This window comes from Hypanus sabinus, chromosome 12 (genome assembly GCF_030144855.1).
Source record: "Hypanus sabinus isolate sHypSab1 chromosome 12, sHypSab1.hap1, whole genome shotgun sequence".
Taxonomy (NCBI): domain Eukaryota; kingdom Metazoa; phylum Chordata; class Chondrichthyes; order Myliobatiformes; family Dasyatidae; genus Hypanus; species Hypanus sabinus.
Genome location: NC_082717.1, coordinates 26,097,648 through 26,117,570, shown reverse-complemented (window position 1 = coordinate 26,117,570; position 19,923 = coordinate 26,097,648). Strand labels below are relative to the sequence as shown.

Sequence of the window (19,923 nt, the reverse complement as noted above, 5' to 3'; positions counted from 1 at the left end):
TATCTTGTACACCTCTATCAGGTCACCTCTCATCCTCCTTCGCTCCAAGGAGAAAAGACCAAGTTCACTCAACGCATTCTCATAAAGCATGCTCCCCAATCCAGGCAACATCCTTGTAAATCTCCTCTGCACCCTGTCTATGGTCTCCACATCCTTCCTGTAATGAAGTGACTAGAACTGATCACAGTACTCCAAGTGGGGTTTGACCAGGCTCCTGTATAGCTGCAACATTACCTCTCGGCTCTTAAACTCAATCCCACGGTTGATGAAGGCCAACGCACTGTATGCTTTCTTAACCACAGAGTCAACTACATAGTATCTTCGAGTATCCTATGGATTCGGACCCCAACGTCCATCAGATCCTCATAGGTATAAAATAATTAAAGGCAACGTGACTGCTCTACAGATTCATTGGCATAGTTAATAACCGTGTTTAGAATAAATATATCGTCAATAGAGAATTTAATCGTCAATTATGGCCCTTTGGGTGTAATTACCAATTATTAACTGATTAGAATCACTCAATTGCGTTTCTCTGTTAAGTCACTAGGCACAGAACGTTCCTTTTACATACAGTCACCGTGTAATAAAATTAAGAATAACATGACTGAAAGGTAGTCTAAAACGTGCCCTAGTCGATATTCCTTCCTTTGGCAGACTGCTATTCTGGCTCAGCAGTCAGAAACATCTCCACTCCCTTTTCACTGGTGACGTGGGAAGTGCATGACGCTGAGAGATTGGGCAAAATTACCAGCCCGAATTTAAATGAAGTGGTTCCAATAGCACACGACTGGCTCGGCGCTGTCTGGAGTTCAGATTACATATCACACAGCTCACTTCCCGAATCTTTCTGGAGGTTGTCTGCACACCGACCACACAGCATGTCGCAGTCGGGCAGCAGGCAGCGATGAATTCGGCGAACGGCACTGACGCACTGGAGGAAAAGCCCTTCAGCTCCGGCACTTACAAAGTGTTGGCGGTCATTGTGGGCACGATGGGTGCCGTGGGCTTCTGCAATAACCTGCTGATGCTGGTGCTTTATTGCAAATTTCAGAGGCTTAGGAGCCCTTCCAACCTCTTCCTCGTGAACATCAGCATCAGTGACTTGCTGCTGTCTGTCTTCGGAGTTTTCTTTACCTTGATCTCCTGTGTAAAAGAGCGATGGATTTGGGATAACGGTGCTTGTGTCTGGGATGGTTTCAGCAGCAGTCTGTTTGGTGAGTACGTTTATCCCTTTCCCATCCCCTCCACGGTGGTAGGAGGTAGAGGTAGGAGAACCTCTTATTCCGGGAACGTTTTCAGAAACGCTGCGGTGATGTCGCCGATAGTGTGCACCAGGAGACCCAGGTTAGCAACAGAAACTCCCCATGGATCAGCTGGCATCTGCAGAGAGAGGAGCCGGGGGCGGTCACCTTCCATTACTAGGAAACCACTCTGTGCATCTTGTGCTTTTTTTTGGGACATCTACTTAAGTTATGGTTTATCTCCCAATGGTCAGGGATACATCAAACTTGGTATTGTATCGACGTGTAGTTTTTTTTATTCCCAACTTAATAACTAAGGAACGAAAAACTAGAACACATAGGTTTAAGGTGAAAAGCGAAAGATTCAGGAGGGACCTGTGGGGCAGCAGTTTCACAAAAGTGGTGGTGTGTACTTACTTGTAAAAAGTTGCCAGAGAAAACGGCAAAGGCAGATAGGTCGCTATTAAAATATTGAGTAAATACATGGATAAAAGTGATGTAGCCCAAACGCAACAAATGGGATTAATTTGATGAGTAATACTTTTGGTGTGGATAAATTGAGCTGGAGGGCCTGTTTCTATGCTGTGTTTATCTGTGACTCCTGAAGCATCTTTAGCTTTGTAAAACAACCTATGGCATTTGACAGAATCCTTGTTGACATGAGTCAAGTGAGAGCTGAAAGTAGAGGCAAATTTTATGGCTTGACTTGAAGGAGGGAATTGGCAGATGAAGGCACTCCTGCAGTGTTACAATTATTAAGGTTAACCATGCTCAACAAACAAACTGGGTGTAGGCCTAAGCCTCCAGGCATCCATCATTCTATAAGATTATGGTAGATATCTGCTAGTGTCAGCTCCTTGTCTGCACAAGTTCCCCATAACACTTTATTCTCTGATCAATTGAAACGTGTATCTATTTCCACCTTGAATGTTGGTCCTCCAGCATCCAGCAAGGCAGAAAATTCCAGGCAATCGTTGTCCCCAGAGCAAAATTTTTGCTCTTCAGTTTTAAGAAACCAACCTTAAACACCTTTGTTTGAGACTCCCCCCCCCCCCAAGTGAAAACATCTCAATCTGCTGTGTCAAGATCCATTAGAATTTGAGTGTTTCAAAAAGCTCACCCCTTATTCTTTCAACCCCTAAAGGATACTATCTCAAACAGACTGGCCTCTCTTCACAGGGCAGTCTTATTCCCAAGCCTCCTTTCAAGTGATTTCTGCATTTTGAATTGGGTCCACAACTCAGCACAGTATTCCTGGTATGCTCACTGACATCCTACACAAAAACTCTATTCTTAAACATCAAGCTGTTTGTAATAAAGGGGTTCAGCCCGAAACATCAATTGAACTCTTTTTCTACAGATGCTGCCTGGCCTGCTGAGTTCCTCCGACATTTTGTGTGTGTTGTAATAAAGCCCAATGTATTTTTTTTCCTCAACTACATCTGGACCTAGAAGAGAAGCAATTACAGGTGAGAATGTAGCCAGAACTGGAAACAAACTGTCCAACTTGTAAAACTGCATCACTGAGGTCACTTTGAAGAGTAGTGTAGTCAATGGTGTTGTGTGCTGTAGCAGGCCAGGAGAGGAGATGGGAGGGATTGGCCTTTTATAGTCTCAATGATTTATGATTAAATTTCAGTGCTGCAACTGGGAATAATCCAGACTGAAGGTATTTAAACGTGCCTGCAAGAATGGCTGGTTATGGATTTCAAGGGGTGATGTATCCTTTAGGGAGGAAATTGAGCTTGGAGATAGCAAGGCATTTTGCAAATGGATCAATGGTTTGTACAGAGCTGTGACGTTAACTGCTATTTCTGGAGGGAGAGAGAACCATTAACGATGTGACCTAGCATGCATTCATTCATTCAAAAGTAAAGTGGATGATTATAGTTTTTGTTTTGGGAGAGGACTAAGAGAGAAGGAGGATTTCAGCATGAGCTGAATATTTTAGATGGGGAAGGAATTTAAAGAAGGTGAGTTTGGAGCTTGGATGAAAGAGTGTGGAGAGCCAAGTAAGTTTACTGTTCCCAAAGTTGTGGGTGCCTCAAGTCTTTAGTGACATAATGTCCAGGTTCTGTCTATTGGGTTTGAGGTTTGAACAGAGCTGTGACAGTCATTTGAGGGTATTTCCAGTAGGGGGGAAAAATCTAGGAGTAACATTTAATCCAGGATGATTCTGGAATCATCTGCCATTAGAACAAAATTTGATTTTGATTCAGATATCAGCCCAGTGCTTACTCCCATAACAGCACTAATGAAATAAAAATATCTTGTTGAATTAATTTCAATAGTTCCTGGACAGAGGAGGGTGAGGATTTTAACCATGAGAGGTTTGGAACATTGCGATGTTCAAGAAGCAGTGTAATAGTAAGTAGTTAAAACAACTATACTGCTGAATCCACTCATCTGCATCTTTTGAACAGGGGAATTGGAATAATGATTCTACCAAGACTGGGGTAATGGCATGAGTAATGAGATTGGAGCTTCAGAGATGTGGAGAGAGGGCATGTCTGAGTAGAAAGATAGCTGTGGAAATATGATGGATGGATGGCTAAAGACCAGTCAGTTGGTATTTTGAAAGTCTAGCTTTAATTGAACCTGGATGGAGTTGTTGTTTTGCTTCAGAGAGAATATAGTTGTAAAATTGTACAAGGGAAATAATTGAGGATGGTTATCTGTTACAGATAACTGTGGGATAGTGCTATCCTGGTTAGGTTTCTGGAGAAAGATTGTGGAATAACAGTTTGACAGTGAATTAAAATGAAACATGGTGACAAAATTTGAAGTTACTTGGTGTCAAAAATATTTGTATGGGTAGGGGAAGATTCAAATGAAGTTTAAATGAAATTTGGGCTGGTAATTGTGTCCTATCCCTCCTTTCAAAGTGTCATGCCCTTTCCATGCCATCTGTTAGGAGGAACTTTCTAACTGCTGAACCAGAACAGCAGTTTGCAAAAGAAAGCAATATGGAGTGGGGCACATTTTAGACTAGAAATGTACTCTTTTCAGACAAGTTACTCTTGATCTCTTGAACACTGAGCAGTCATTGATAGGAATACTGAGCTTGCTCCTGGAACAGAGCAACAATGAAAAGGAAGTATCTTGGGAATCAATTTTTATAGTTCTTGGATGGGAGAGGATGAGGATTTTAACCATGAGTGGTGTGGAACATTGAGAAGTTCAAGAAGAAGGAAGTACTTTGGAATCAATGGAAATATCAAATTATAATTGTATATGTAGCCAGATGGCTTAATTTGAAGAAGGGATTGGGGCTAGAGGATTGGTGATGCTATCACACCTTGGCCAGGTGTCCATCAAATTCATGATGATGCAATCGCAGAAGGATGGTGAAATGTCAGGACACTCAAAGATGGCCAATTCTGCTAAACTAGAGGGAAATGTAGGCTTCATTAGCAATAGTATGATCTTGTTGCAGGATGCACATCAGTACAGGAGAGGGTAGGATGAATGGGAATGAATTCAAAGCTACTTTTCTCCACTCAACTCTTCCCAAAAGCCCTGCGAGTATTCGGGATGAGACAATTGAAGATAGAAAGGATGGAATTGCTGTGCTATTCAGAGGGTGATGTAGGCTTAGTTGAGCTATATACACTTATGGGACAATGGTGTAGTTGGAAGGATAGGAGGGGGAGTCCAGTATTATATTCAAAATGTACAGGATGCAAGGAATACCAGTGATGAAAGCCTGGGTGCACATGTAATGATAGTAAGCAGGAGATTGAGGAGACATCATAAATAGAGAGTGCAGAGTAGATTTGCAAGGATGTTGCCTAGATTGGAGTGCATAACTTATGAGAACAAGTTAAGTGAACTTGGCCTTTTCTTCTTGGAGTGACAGAGAATGAGAGGTGATAGAGGTGTATAACATGATGAGGGGCATTGATTGTGTTGATAGCCAGAGCTTTTCTCCCAGGGCTGCAATGGCTAACACGAGGGGCATAGTTTTAAGGTGCTTGGAAATAGGTACCGAGGGGGTATCAGGGGTAAGTTTTTTTTTGTTTTTTTTTACACAGTGGTGAGTGCATGGAATGAACTGCCAAAGGTGGAGGTGGATACAATAGGGTCTTTTAAGAACCTCTTAAATAGCTACATGGAGCTTCAAAAAATAGAGGAGCATCTGACAGGGAAATTCATAGTTGCCTCTAGAGTTGCATGGTCAAACACTGGGCTGAATGGCCTGTAATGTGCTGTAGATTTCTATGTTCTCCATCCAAAGAATCAAAGAATCCAGGATCCAAGAATCAAAGAATAAATCCAACATGTGAATGTTAAGGAACTGTAAAGCAAAGTTTGCACAGATCACTGACAACTGCAAAGATTGAAAGCACATGAAGTCCTGATGGGTAGAGGATTGCATGATGCGGTGGAAAAATTCTCCTGGGGTTAGTCCTCAGAATGGGATACAGGCAAAGAAAACAAAATGGATTGCCATAAAGTAGGGAGGAACTATAAAATATACTTTGGTACATAAATGATACCCTGAACCTACCTGCAGTTGGAAATGTAATGCCAGCAGAGCAGTTGTGAGCACAGTAGTGTTAGGAGTATATCAATGGGATTGATCAGGTGTTCCCAACCTGGGGTCCACAGACTCCTTGCTCAATGGTATTGGTGTATGGCATAAAAATGGTTGGGAAACCTCTGGGCTAGACACGTGTTATTTTTTTTTAAAACGATTTAGGAGCATTCGTGTTGGTAGAATAGAACAAAGTAAGGATTTTTGTTATTCCTTGTACTCTTAATCAAATTGCCCTGATCAGTGTTCACTGTACAATTCTATTCTATGTCAAGATTACATATAATGCCTGTTCATTGTCACAATTATTCTTTATTTTGCGCATATTACTTCAATCACTAAAGTGATGAACAGAAGCTGTTGATCTGTCTTTAGTTATTCATAAGTCTAACCAGACATTGCCTGTGTCTGTAGTATGCCTTTTTTTTAATGTACCATATGGGCTACTGCAGTTAAAATAACATTTAGAAACATAGAAACATAGAAAATAGGTGCAGGAGTAGGCCATTCGGCCCTTCAAGCCTGCACGCCATTCGGTATGATCATGGCTGATCATCCAACTCAGAACCCTGTACCTGCTTTCTCTCCATACCCCCAATCCCTTTAGCCACAAGGGTCATATCTAACTTCCTCTTAAATATAGCCAATAAACCAGCCTCAACTGTTTCCTGTGGCAGAGAATTCCACAGATTCACCACTCTGTGTGAAGAAGCTTTTCCTCATCTCGGTCCTAAAAGGCTTCCCGTTTATCCTTAAACTGTGACCCCTCGTTCTGGACTTCCCCAACGTCAGAAACAATCTTCCTGCATCTAGCCTGTCCAATCCCTTTAGAATTTTATACTTTTCAGTAAGATCCCTCCTCAATCTTCTAAATTCCAGTGAGTATAAGCCTAGACGATCCAGTCTTTCTTCATATGAAAGTCTTGCCATCCCAGGAATCAATCTGGTGAACCTTCTCTGTACTCCCTCTATGGCAAGAATGTCTTTCCTCAGATTAGGGGACCAAAACTGCACACAATATTCTAAGTGCAGTCTCACCAAGGCCTTGTACATCTGCAGTAGAACCTCCCTGCTCCTGTACGTAAATCCTTTTGCTATGAATGCCAACATACCATTTGCCTTTTTCACCACTTGCTGTACCTGCATGCCCACCTTCAATGACTGGTGTACAATGACACCCAGGTCTCGTTGCATCTCCCATTTTCCTAATTGGCCACCGTTCAGATAATAGTCTGTTTTCCTGTTCTTGCAACCAAAGTGGATAACTTCACATTATTCCACATTAAATTGCATCTGCCATGAATTTGCCCACTCACTTAACGTATCCAAATCACCCTGCATCCTCTTAGCATTCTTCTCACAGCTAACACCGCCACCCAGCTTCATGTCATCCACAAACTTGGAGATGCTGCATTTAATTCCCTCGTCTAAATCATTCATATATATTGTAAACAACTGGGGTCCCAGCACTGAGCCTTGCGGTACCGCACTCACTAGTCACTGCCTGCCATTCTGAAAAGGTCCCGTTTACTCCCACTCTTTGCTTCCTGTCTGCCAACCAATTCTCTATCCACATCAATACCATACCCCCAATACCATGTGCCTTAAGTTTGCACACTAATCTCCCATGTGGGACCTTGTCAAAAGCCTTTTGAAAATTTAAGTATACCACATCCACTGGCTCTCCCCTATCCACTCTACTAGTTACATCTTCTAAAAATTCTATAAGATTCGTCAGACATGATTTTCCTTTCACAAATCCATGCTGACTTTGTCCGATGATTTCACCTCTTTCCAAATGTGCTGTTATCATATCTTTGATAACTGACTCTAGCATTTTCCCCACTACCGATGTCAGACTAACTGGTCTATAATTCCCTAGTTTCTCTCTCCCTTTTTTTAAAAAGTGGTGTTACATTAGCCACCCTCCAATCCTCAGGAACTAATCCAGAATCTAAGGAGTTTTGAAAAATTATCACTAATCCATCCACTATTTCTTGGGCTACTTCCTTAAGCACTCTGGGATGCAGACCATCTGGCCCTGGGGATTTATCTGCCTTTAATCCCTTCAATTTACCTAACACCACTTCCCTACTAACATGTTTTTCCCTCAGTTCCTCCATCTCACTGGACGCTCGGTCCCTTACTATTTCCAGAAGATTATTTATGTCCTCCTAAGTGAAGACAGAACCAAAGTAGTTATTCAATTGGTCTGCCATGTCCTTGTTCCCCATGATCAATTCACCTGTTTCTGACTGTAAAGGACCTACATTTGTCTTGACCAATCTTTTTCTTTTCATGTATCTATAAAAGCTTTTACAGTCAGTTTATGTTCCCTGCAAGCTTTCTCTCATAATCTTTTTTCCCTTTCCTAATTAAGCCCTTTGTCCTCCTCTGCTGATCTGAATTTCTCCCAGTCCTCAGGTGTGCTGCTTTTTTTTGCTAATTTACATGTTTCTTCTTTGGACTTAATACTATCCCTAATTTCCCTTGTCAGCCACGGGTGCACTACCTTCCCTGGTTTATTCTTTTGCCAAACTGGGATGAACAATTGTTGTAGTTCATCCATGCGATCTTTAAATGTTTGCCATTGCATATCCACCATCAACCCTTTAAGTATAATTTGCCAGTCTAAGCTAATTCACGTCTCATACCTTCAAAGTTACACTTCTTTAAGTTCAGAACCTTTGTTTCTGAATTAATTATGTCACTCTCCATCTTAATGAAGAATTCCACCATATTATGGTCACACTTACCCAAGGGGCCTCGCACGACAAGATTGCTAACTAACCCTTCCTCATTGCTCAATACCCAATCTAGAATGGCCTGCTCTCTAGTTGGTTCCTCGACATGTTGGTTCAGAAAACCATCCCGCATACATTCCAAGAAATCATCTTCCTCAGCACCCTTGCCAATTTGGTTCACCCAATCTATATGTAGATTGAAGTCACCCATTATAACTGCTGTTCCTTTATTGCATGCATTTCTAATTCCCTGTTTAATGCCATCCCCAACCTCACTACTACTATTAGGTGGCCTGTACTCAACTCCCACCAGCGTTTTCTGCCCCTTAGTGTTATGCAGCTCTACCCATATCGATTCCACATCCTCCAGGCTAATGTCCTTCATTTTAATTGCGTTAATCTCCTCTCTAACCGGCAATGCTACCCCACCCCCTTTTCTTTCCTGTCTATCCCTCCTGAATATTGAATATCCCTGGATGTTGGGCTCCCATCCTTGGTCACCCTGGAGCCATGTCTCTGTGATCCCAACTATATAATATTCAGTTCATCCACCTTGTTACGAATGCTCCTCGCATTGACACACAAAGCCTTCAGGCTTGTTTTTACAACACTCTGAGCCCTGATAAAATTATGTTGAAAAGTGGCCCTTTTTGCTTTTTGCCCTGGATTTGCCTGCCTGCAACTTTTACTTTTCACCTTACTACTTTTTGCTTCTACCCTCATTTTACACCCCTCTGTCTCTCTGCACTTGTTGCCATCCCCCTGCCACATTAGTTTAAAGCCTCCTGAACAGCAGCAGCAAATGCTCCCCCTAGGACATTGGTTCCAGTCCAGCCCAGGTGCAGACCGTCCTGTTTATACCGATCCCACCTCCCCCAGAACTGGTTCCAGAAATTTGAATCCCTCCCCTTGCACCATTTTTCAAGCCACATATTCATCTGAAATATCCTCCTATTTCTACTCTGACTAGCACGTGACACTGGTATTAATCCAGAGATTATTACCTTCATCATCCTACTTTTTAGTTTATCTCTTAATGTGGTGAACTATGTGCCTGTCGGGACACGCCCCTGCTGACTGCTCCTGTGGCTCCTCCCACAGGCCCCTGAATAAAGGAGACCTGCGGCCTGAAGCTCGGCCTCAGTCTCCAAGACCTTGTATGATAGACACTCACTCCTGGTTCCTTCTTCCAGTCAATAAAAGCCGATATCTCGCCTACGTCTCAGTGTGAGTTATTGATGGTGCATCACTTAACTCCCTAAATTCACCTTGTAGGACCTCATCCTGTTTTTTACATATATCGTTGGTACCTATGTGCACCATGACCATTGGCTGTTCACTCTCCCATTCCAGAATGTCCTGCAGCTGCTCAGAGACATCCTTGACCCTTGCACCAGGGAGGCAACATACCATCCTGGAGTCTCGTTTGCAGCCACAGAAACGCCTATCTATTCCCCTTACAATCGAATCCCCTATCACTATAGCTCTCCCTCTCCTTTTCCTTCCCTCCTGTGCCGCAGAGCCACCCAAGGTGCAATGAACTCAGCTACTGCTGCCTTCCCCTGATGAGACATCTCCCCCAACAGTATGCAAAACAGTATATCTGTTTAGGAGGGAGATGACCCCAGGGGACTCCTGCACTACCTGCCTACTGCTACGCTGTCTAGTGGCCACCCATTCCCTTTCTGCCTGTGTAGCCTTTACCTGCGGTGTGGCCAACTCACTGAATGTGCTATTCACAACTTTCTCAGCATCGCGGATGCTCCAGTGTGAATCCAATTGCAGCTCCAGATGCTCAATGCGGTCTGCCAGAAGCTGCAGCTGGACACACTTCCTGCACACATAGTTGTCAGGGACACTGGAAGTATCCCTGATTTCCCACATGCTGCAGGATGAACAAACAACGGGGCCGATCTCAGCTGCCATGACCTACCCAATACTTGCCTCAGTTTTTGAAACTTTCTCCTTTGAAAGGAACTTACCCGGCCTTATCTCACTTGGAGTGAAGCTTGTCCTCAGCCTCTTCTCATCGAAGCCTCGATTGCCCAATCAGCTGCTTTCTGCTGAGTCTGAGCTAGTCAAATCTTGATTGACTTGATTGCACAGTCCAACTGCCGAAACTGCCAGAATCTCTCGAGTCAAAGCCTCAAATCTCCATTTCTTCACTGGCCCACTCACTCACTGGCCGCTTTCCACATTTGATGCACTTTTAAGGTGAATTATCTTGGGAAAGAATGTAACAAACACATGCACAGTTTAACAAATAAATATGCAGCAAACAACCTGCAATGTTGATTAATGGACAATGCTCACGGCTACCTCCTGCTCTTGATCAAACACAGCTGGTTAAAAAGATAGCTAACAGTTAGAAGGATGATTTGGCAGCTCATTAAAATGGGTCAGTTCTTGGCATCCTCAGAAGTTCAATTTCCCACCACTTCCTGTGCTCAATAAGGCAAGGAAGGTGGTGATGGACTTTGGGAAGACTAAGCCTGCACTGCTCCCTGTTACTGTTGATGGTGAGAATGTGTATGTAGTGACGACCTACGAACACCTGAATGACAGAATTGAGTTGAGCACCAACACAGAGGTTGTATAAAAGAAGGGCCAGAGTCACCTCTACTTCCTGAGAAGGCGGAGGTCCTTTGGAGTTTGCAAACTTCTTCATATGTTCTACCAGTCGGTTGTTGCCAGTACTATCTTCTATGCAGTGGGGAGCTGGGGTAATGGCATCAACATGGGTGATGGTAATAGGCTCAATAAACTGATTAGAAAGACTGGCTCTGTTATAGGAGTTAAACTGGACATACTGGAGGCTGTGGTAGAGCAAAGAGCCCTGCAGAAAATCCTGCCAATTCTGGACAATGCTTCTCAACCTCTGCATGCCACTTTCACTGAACAGCAAAGCACTTTAAGTAATGGACTAAGACAATTCCACTGCTCCAAAGAGTATTATATGAAGTCATTCTTGCCCTCTACTATTAGGTTCTATAATAAGTCAACCTATAGCTGGGGAAATGATGATCCCCTCCTGTTAGACTGTTTGTGGTCACTTTTTTTTATTCTTCTTTGCTTCTCTTTTAATATTGGTATATCTGTGCACTTGTAATGCTACTGTGATACTGCAGTTTCCTTTGGGATCCACCCCTTGGGTCTAGGACCAAATGAATGAGAATTCCATTGCTAAACCAGCACATTTGAGCTTCACCACTTCCGCTTGGAGCCCTGACTCGGATCTAAATGGCTAAATCTTGTGCATGCTTAACTGAGATGCTAAATACTGTCTATTCCCTCTCGAGCTGATGACATTAGCAAGCAAACATTGAACAACAACCTTACATTTTTCTTAACCTTATATTCAATTTGTCTCTGTCCAATGCCGCCTTGCAGCTGCCTACATTCTAACCTCTTCTAGGCATTATTTATTTGCCCACTCCCAATTCTAGCCCTAATTATTCCGTTTGTTAGTTGCTCTACCAGTGGCAGTCATGCCTCATGAATTGATAATGAGGAGAAATGCTAGAAACTGATATTAAACATGCTGTGGCAACTAGATGGTAATTAGGCAAAATTAACATTCCCTTGAGAAAGTAAATTGTATTTAGTCGATGTTGGAATTCTTTGCGGAAGAAAATTGTTGTGGATAAGGAAAACCAATAATTCCATAGATTTCCAAAAGAATTGGATAATTGTTGAATCAGGAGTTGTGGAAAACGATATCTCTAGTTGCAGAAGGTAGCATTGTCATGGTAGAAATTTTGATGGCTCTCGGGAAGCAGAGTAGATAAAATTGTATTTTTCTGCTTAACAAGATTAATGAATTTGTGGTGTACCACAGAGATCAGTGGAGCCTTGTTTTTTTTTGCTATTTGTATGGAGTCTTGGATGCAAACATAAAAGATGGTTATTACATTTGATTGCACAATGATGGGTTAAAAATGTAAATTGTGTTGAAGGTAGAGGTTGCTAAGGTTCATGGCTGGATTAAATAGGGTGGTAGTGTAGGGTAGTGTAGTGGTTAACTCGTAACAGTAACCCGGGTTAAATTCTCTCTGCTGTCTGTAAGGAGTTTGTGTTCTCTCCATAACCATGTGGATTTCCTCCGGGTACTCTGGTTTCCCTCCACAGTCTAAAGACCAGTTGCTAGGTATAATGGCCACCTTTATCATCTTCTTCGGCTGTCTGTCAATTTCGATGTTGACTGTGCTGACATTTTAGTCTCTGCAGGCATGTTTATGGGCCACAAGACCAGCATTGGATTGGCACTGTCTCCCAAATCGGTTGCATTTGTGATTTGACTGGTCTAGCACCGAATGTCTGCATTCATGACCTCCTTCATATTTCTTCTGCCTTTCCTCCTCGATAGCTGGGATTGACTTCTTGACAATGTAGCACCAACTTCTGTCCAAAGCATCTTTCTCCCAGGTGTTGACATCCATGTCAGTGTTCTTCACATCTTTGTAGCGCGGATTCTAACCACCATGCTTCCTCTCTCCTTCATGTAGCTTGCCATAGAAAACAGCTTTGGGTAAACGATTATCGCTCATTCTTGTGACATGACCAGTCCAACGCAGCTGAGAAGCTGTGATGTGCGGTTCTGCACTGACTGTCCCAGCACGTTTGAACACCTCCACATCTGGTACCCTCTCTTGTCACTTGATGTGTAATATTTGGCGTAAATACCCAAGTTGTCTTGGTCAATTTCTTGATGTGCTTCCAATACAATGTCATCATTTCAGTTGAATAAAACAGAGATGGTAAAACAGCTGTGTTATACACTTTGACCTTGGTTGCCAATTTAATGTCTTGGCAAGACCAAAGTTGTTTCTGCAAAGCACCAAAGACTTTTGTAGCTGATTGAATTCTCCTCTCAACTTCCAGATCTGAAGAGTTGGTGTTGGTCACAGCACTTCCTAAGTATGTAAAAGATTCAGAACATTTCAGTGCTACCTCATTGACTGATATGACTGATGGTTGGGTCTCACTGGGACTACACAGAGGAGGAGGCTGGTACAGAAGTTTGGTTTTGGGGACATTGATTCTTAGGCCAAAAAGAGTGGCAGCAAACAAGAAGCCACCTTTATACTGCACTGAGTGCTGGTATCCCAGTGGAAGATGATACCCAGGATCATTATGAAAAAAACGGCATTTTCAGAAGTTGGCAAGTATTAATCAGAAAAACAGAAATGTGCTGAATTTTATTGTTCCTGGCCCTTTATAAAACACTGGTCAGACTGCATTTGGAGTACTGTGAGCAGTCCTGGGCTGCTTATCTAAGAAAACATGTGCTGGCATTGGAGAGGGTCCAGAGGATGATTCCAGGAATGAGGGGATTACGTTTAGAGAGCAATTGATAGCTTGGGCCTGTACTTAATGCAGTTTAAAATAATATGAGGTTGGTAACCGCATTGATCCTTTTCAAATATTGAAAGGCCTAGATTGAGTGAACATAGAGGATGTTTCCTATAGTTGGGGAGTCTAGGACTGGAGGGCACACCCTCAGAATAAAGGGACATCCATTTAGAACAGAGATGAGAGGAATTTCTTTAGTCACAGGGTGGTGAATCTGTGGAACTTATTGCAATAGATGACTGTGGAGGACAATTCATTGGGTATATTTAAAGTGGTAGCTGATAGGCTATTTATTTATCAGGGTGTCAAATGTTGCATGGAGAGGGCAGGACAATAGAGTTGAAAGGGATAATATATCAGCCATGGTGGAGCAGACACAATGGGCTCAATGGCCTAATTCTTCTATGTCTTGTGATACTTCAGTGAGAATACCATTTTATTATTTGATACTTAATCCGACATCTCGCTGTTCCAGCCTGAATTTAGTAGTGAATTCCATGTATCTTGTGCTCTGATTCCTTGCAGTAGATGTGCTCATTAGTTGTACGTCATGTGTACAATGCTGCCTCTAAGGCGTGCACGTCCACACACACCTTCTGCTTCTAGAGCACAAGGGAATTTAAACCGTGCATAAAAAGCTGGCACTCTCTACTTTGTTTGCATGTTAAGTATATTTCACAATTGTACACAATGACATTTCCTTTTCCAGTTTCTGATGCAAAGGGTTTTGACAACATGAAGTTTGCAATGATTTGTCTGCAGGATTTCGAAACTGATTTATTTGTACTGTGTTTATTGAAGAAGCTATTTAGAGTGCACATGTTGCCACTGGACAAAAAATTGCATGGCACAAGTTTTGCACACACAGGTCATTACAGATTAGAGGGAACATTGCATATGTATACTCTAAAGCTGGGTCATGCAATCTAGATGCAATAATGACCACACTATTATGGCCAGATACTATGATGTTTATGGGATGGGACTTTTTAAGAGTATCTATTTGTCCTAGTATATTTAGTTTTGCAAACTGTTAAACATGTATACCATAACTCCATTTCATTCACTGTTGTAGGGGAGTTGGTAACCGTGACAAAACCACATTTCTTCCACAGCAAATTAACCTTGATGGCGATGAGTCATCATTTTGAACCAATGTTAAAAACTGACACAGCAAAGGTCAGCTGATCTATTTCCATGCTGGAATGGTGTGTATCATGAGAAGGAATATTCAGGTGATGGTGCTCCCATGTATATCCTGCTTGTAGTTATTGTGTGCCAGTGGCAGAGGGAATTAATGTTTAGGAAGTTTAATGCGGTCGATTTTATGAAGTTAGGTTAAGATTGGTGTTTGTGCTGCACTTGTTGAGGCAAGTGGAAATTATTCCATTGCAGCAATCTTGTGCCTTGTGAAAGGTGGAAAGGATTTAGAATGTAAAATGAGATTTGCCCAGCCTCTGACCTTCTGATCTAGCCACAGCATGTATATGGTTGTGTGATAGTGACCAACTATCCAGAAACTGTTTCCATCAGTGATGAGAAGTCATTGAATATCAAGTGGAGGTGGTTATTGCTTGTCACTACTGTGGCTTCCATGTTACTTGACACACCTTGGCCCATGTCTGAATGATATCTTGCTGTGTGTAGACATGGAGCTATTTGTTTGCAAAAATGTGAATGGAATCCATCATTATGCAATTATCAATGTGCACCTTGATGATAGGAAGTTGAAGTTAACTGGACACTCCCCTGAGGATATCCTGTGAGTGAATGATTAACCTTTGAAATCCACAACAATCTTTCTGTGCTTGGTATTATTTTAACCAATGTTTTAACCAATTGTTCCCTTGATACTCATTGATCTCTGCCATTTTCCAGGTTCCTTCATGTGACTCTATCAAATTCTGCTTTGCTTCTGAGGCTCAGCTTCATTCTGTCCGGAGCAATGTTGCAAAATCTGCAGCTGAGTGGTTCTGGGTAAATCTTCACTGGATATCATTAAGCAGGTCATTTATTGGACAATTGCCACTAGGTAGTGCTATTGATGATATGTCCATCATTTTGATTATAAGCAGACTGACTAATGTGATAATTATCTGGATTAGAATTGTCCTGTCTCTTGTAAATGAGACTTATTTGGGCAGTTTTCCAATGTAGTACTGAATTTCAGTACTACAACTAAAACGTTGTCTGGCCCAGGAGCCTTTGTGGCTGTTGAAGCAAACTGCTTCAGATGGTGAATCAGCTTGATGTGATGACTTGATTCTGTGATGGTGAGGATTGTAGGGATGAGATGAGGGGAAGCTAAGGTGGTCCATCCATTTGTTCTGGCTGAACATGCTTCAGTCTTTTTGCATGGAGGATGGAGTTGTTCTTGCAGCCTCTTGCTGCACTACAGTTTATGATTTGATCCGATGGCAGAGCAGAACATTGACCTGGTCCATCATTTGCGGGATTGCTTGGCGCTCTTTCTTGCATGCTGCTGTTAAGCCTGCCTGTAGGCTTCAGTAGGCTGGCATTCCTTTTTGGAGGTGATGCCAACCTACCACTGCTCCCAGTAATTATGCAGTAATCATTACTAAATTAAAGACAATCGTTATTGATGGAGTGAGAAATGTGTGGGCCATAAGACTACAAATTACAGTCATGTACCTTTATCCTGCTGTTCATGGTCTATTGATGCCCATTTTTGAACTGCCAAATCTGTGGCTGGTCTATCTCTTATTATTATTTTGTATTGCACCATGCTGGTGCCCTTGTATGTAAGTGGGACTGTTTCCCCTCTGGAAATGTGGCCACTTTTACCAGTGGGTGGAGGTCACAGTTGGTGAAGTATGTTTATTCTTCACTACCTGCCACTCTGGCAGACAGGAGTCAGCCAGCTTAGTCAATGACAGGACTATCAGCCCATGTTTGAAGGCAGAATACATTCTGGTCCCATGTTCTAATACTGCTTCTGCATATCATTGTTGATTGTTAGTTCAACATGAATTACCACTGACAAATTTGAGGAGGAATCTACTAAGTATCCTTTGTATTCCCACAGAGTCGTATCTGTGCTGTCTTCTCCAATGCCAGGGTTGATTAAACACAAACTAGAAGAACAGCACCTTGTACTTTGGGTTATCTACGTGCTGACAGCATGAATATTGAATTCCCATTTTTTGAGTAACCTGCATACCTTCTATTCCATTGTCTTCATCAGATCCATCTCGGTTTTCTTGTCTTCTATTCCACTGTCTTCATCAGATCCATCCCGGTTCTCTTGCATACCCTCTTCCAACTTCAACCTTCTGTTATCCACTTTCTTTCCCCTTCACATCAGGTTCCACCTGCCCATCATCCACAAGCTTAACCTACTTAGTTGTCTATCTTCTCTCCTTTCCCAACCCCCACAGATTCACAAAATCCCTCTTGTCTACCTCCAATCATCATCTTCCTTGTTAGTTATGCCAGATTTTTTTTCACTGAATTTCAATTCCATCGCTTCTGTGTGAGATGTAAGCTCTTTTTTTGGATTGTAGGTCCACACTCCTGGATAACTAGTCCAATAATGCTATGCTAGCACTCGTATCTGGAGTTTCAAGCTGTTGCTTCTCCTTAGCATTGCTATATTATCTTCCCAAAGAGAATTGAATTATTTTGTGTAGTGGTTCCGAAAGCAACCCTGGTCATCAGAAGTTAATACTTAAATATTACCTTGTTGATCTCAAGGTTGCAGTAGCTATTTTCAAATGTCCTTCATGCTGGGATGAGTTGAAGTCTCTTCCATCCTATGCTGAGCAGACTGGAGTTCCAGGCAACACAAGTGCTTTTTTGGCTTTGGATTTGTCTAGTTACCTGACTACAACTTCCAGTGGAACTTTGCAAGTCAGCTGAGCTCAACCTCTCTTCTAATTCTGCTGTTAAGATGACTTTCAGATCTGTAGTAGTACCGCACACCTTGCTCTGCCAGAAGCAGGTGCCGACTTTATTACAATCCCAGATTTGACTTCTCTCACAATTTTGCTGTCATCCACACTACACAATGTTCCACAACCTTGGTCTTGCTCTGACCTGTTGTAGCTTGTTCTAGCCCTTTATTTATTTTGGGAGCGGGGGTGAGGGCAGAATTCTGCGCCTATGAAAATATAAATTTTTTTAATAGAACATCCTCCTCCTGTGTTCTGTGTTTAGAACTTTCTTGTGATCCTCTGCCGTGTCAGCTACTCAATCAGATTTATTATCACTGATATATAATGTGAAATTTGTTTTGTAGCAGCAGCACAGTTCAGACACAAAAATATATAAATTATAAAAATAGTGCAGTGGAAAGGAATAACAACGTTAGCTTTATTGGTCACATGCAGGTGGAGACATACAGTGAAATGCATCATCTGCATCAAATCTGTGTATTGTGCCGAACAGCCTGGTGGAGCAAACGTATCATGTCCACGATTCACTAACACTAACAGTATATCTTTGGAATGGGGGTGGAACTGGAAGCACCTGGAGAAACCCACATGTTCACAGGGAGAATGTACAAACTCCTGATGGACAGTGGCAGGAATTGTACCCTGAGCTGGCAGCTGGTTCGGTAAAGTGTGCAAATCACTGTACCACAAGGTACTTGCTGCTGGTGTTCAAGGCATCAATGAAGGTCATCCATCTCTGCTGTCCTAGGCCGTCTTCTGTAGTGTGCCCCTGGTGTAGTTCAGGGTCTAAACTGTTATGCACAGATATAGAAGGATTCTCCATTGCTGTTCCCATAACAATCGACCAGACAAGGTTGTTGGCCTGAGTTGTACCCTCTAACCTGGAGGACTGGTGGATCACTCTTAGTCTGGCCTCTACCCTTTGACCTGTTTGGCATAGGTGACCTATCACCAGCCAAAGCACTGACTCTAGCCAACCTAGCTCTCGAGATCATTGAGGCACACAAGCCTCCAATCCCTACAACAAGGCTACCTACCATCTTCTTGAAGGACCACAAGGAACTGTTATTGAAATTTTTGTACTGTTAATTTCTGTAACTGGCCCCAAGGTTTTTTTTTGGTCCTTACAATCAATTTTGCTTCAGAATGAGTTGCATACATTCCCTTTAGAGTTACTGTGAGTAAATTGCTGGAATCCCCACATAGGGTTTAAATCAGGCTTTATCTTGGTAGCAAATAAATTCTGCTTTGGACATCAGTAAGTCAGAAAATGCCAACAATCACTTTATGGTGACCACTCCTCCACTGTTTTGTAATGAATAACATCTAAAGGCAGATACTTTTTTTAAAATAAGGAGCACTTAAAATAGAGAGAGTGGAAAGTAGTTCTAAAATTCATGGAATACATGTATGCACTTGCTTTAGACTTTTGAATTTAATAATATCATGAGCATTTGTTCATATGCAGTGAGTGTCCATAAGTTGTGTGTTAACCTTGGGACAGCGTGTGAAAGTGTTAACGCAGCTCAGCCCCCTCATACAAGAATGATTAGTAGAATGACAATACTTTGCCAGGATATCATGTAGTTGGTGAGCTGGTGAGCTGCTTCTGTGCTGTATAACTCTTGATTTACACTTCCTGGGAACTATTACTCTATTCACCTTCTGAAAGCCACATTACAGCTGCTTCCTGGGCTCATGTGACCAAACAGTGTTGCTCAACCTCTGCTATCTGTTATGGGAACACATCTGCAACACAAACTCGTACGTCGGGCTGCTGTTCGTTGGCTACATCTCAGTGTTCAACCCAATCAACCCATCCACATTCATCAAGTTTTGAGACTTGGGCCTTTTCCCTCCCTCTGCAGCTGCATCCTTGTTCATTTGCAGACATCAATAAATAACATATCTTTGTTGCCCATCAACACAAGTGCTGCTCGGGTTTGCATGCCTGATCCCATCCTCCCCAGCTCTATTCCTCATATACACAACTGTGGCTGAGCACAACTCCAATTTACCGGTGACACCACTGGATGAATCAGAGCTGATGATGAGTCAGCATAGAGTGGGGCAGGTAAACAAATTCTTGTTCAATGTCAAATTGAAGAACTGTTGACTTCAGGTATGAGAGG

At 42.4% G+C, this 19,923-nt stretch overlaps 1 protein-coding gene across 1 annotated transcript in view; it reads left to right on the top strand.

Annotated features, from left to right (window-relative positions):
* Window positions 1–907: 907 nt before the first annotated feature.
* Window positions 908–19,923, top strand: part of opn3 (opsin 3) — a 35,667-nt gene continuing 16,651 nt past the window's right edge. The window contains exon 1 of the mRNA XM_059985316.1: window positions 908–1,217. Within this exon, the coding sequence (XP_059841299.1) occupies window positions 908–1,217 (310 nt within the window). The remainder of the gene's footprint in view (window positions 1,218–19,923) is intronic.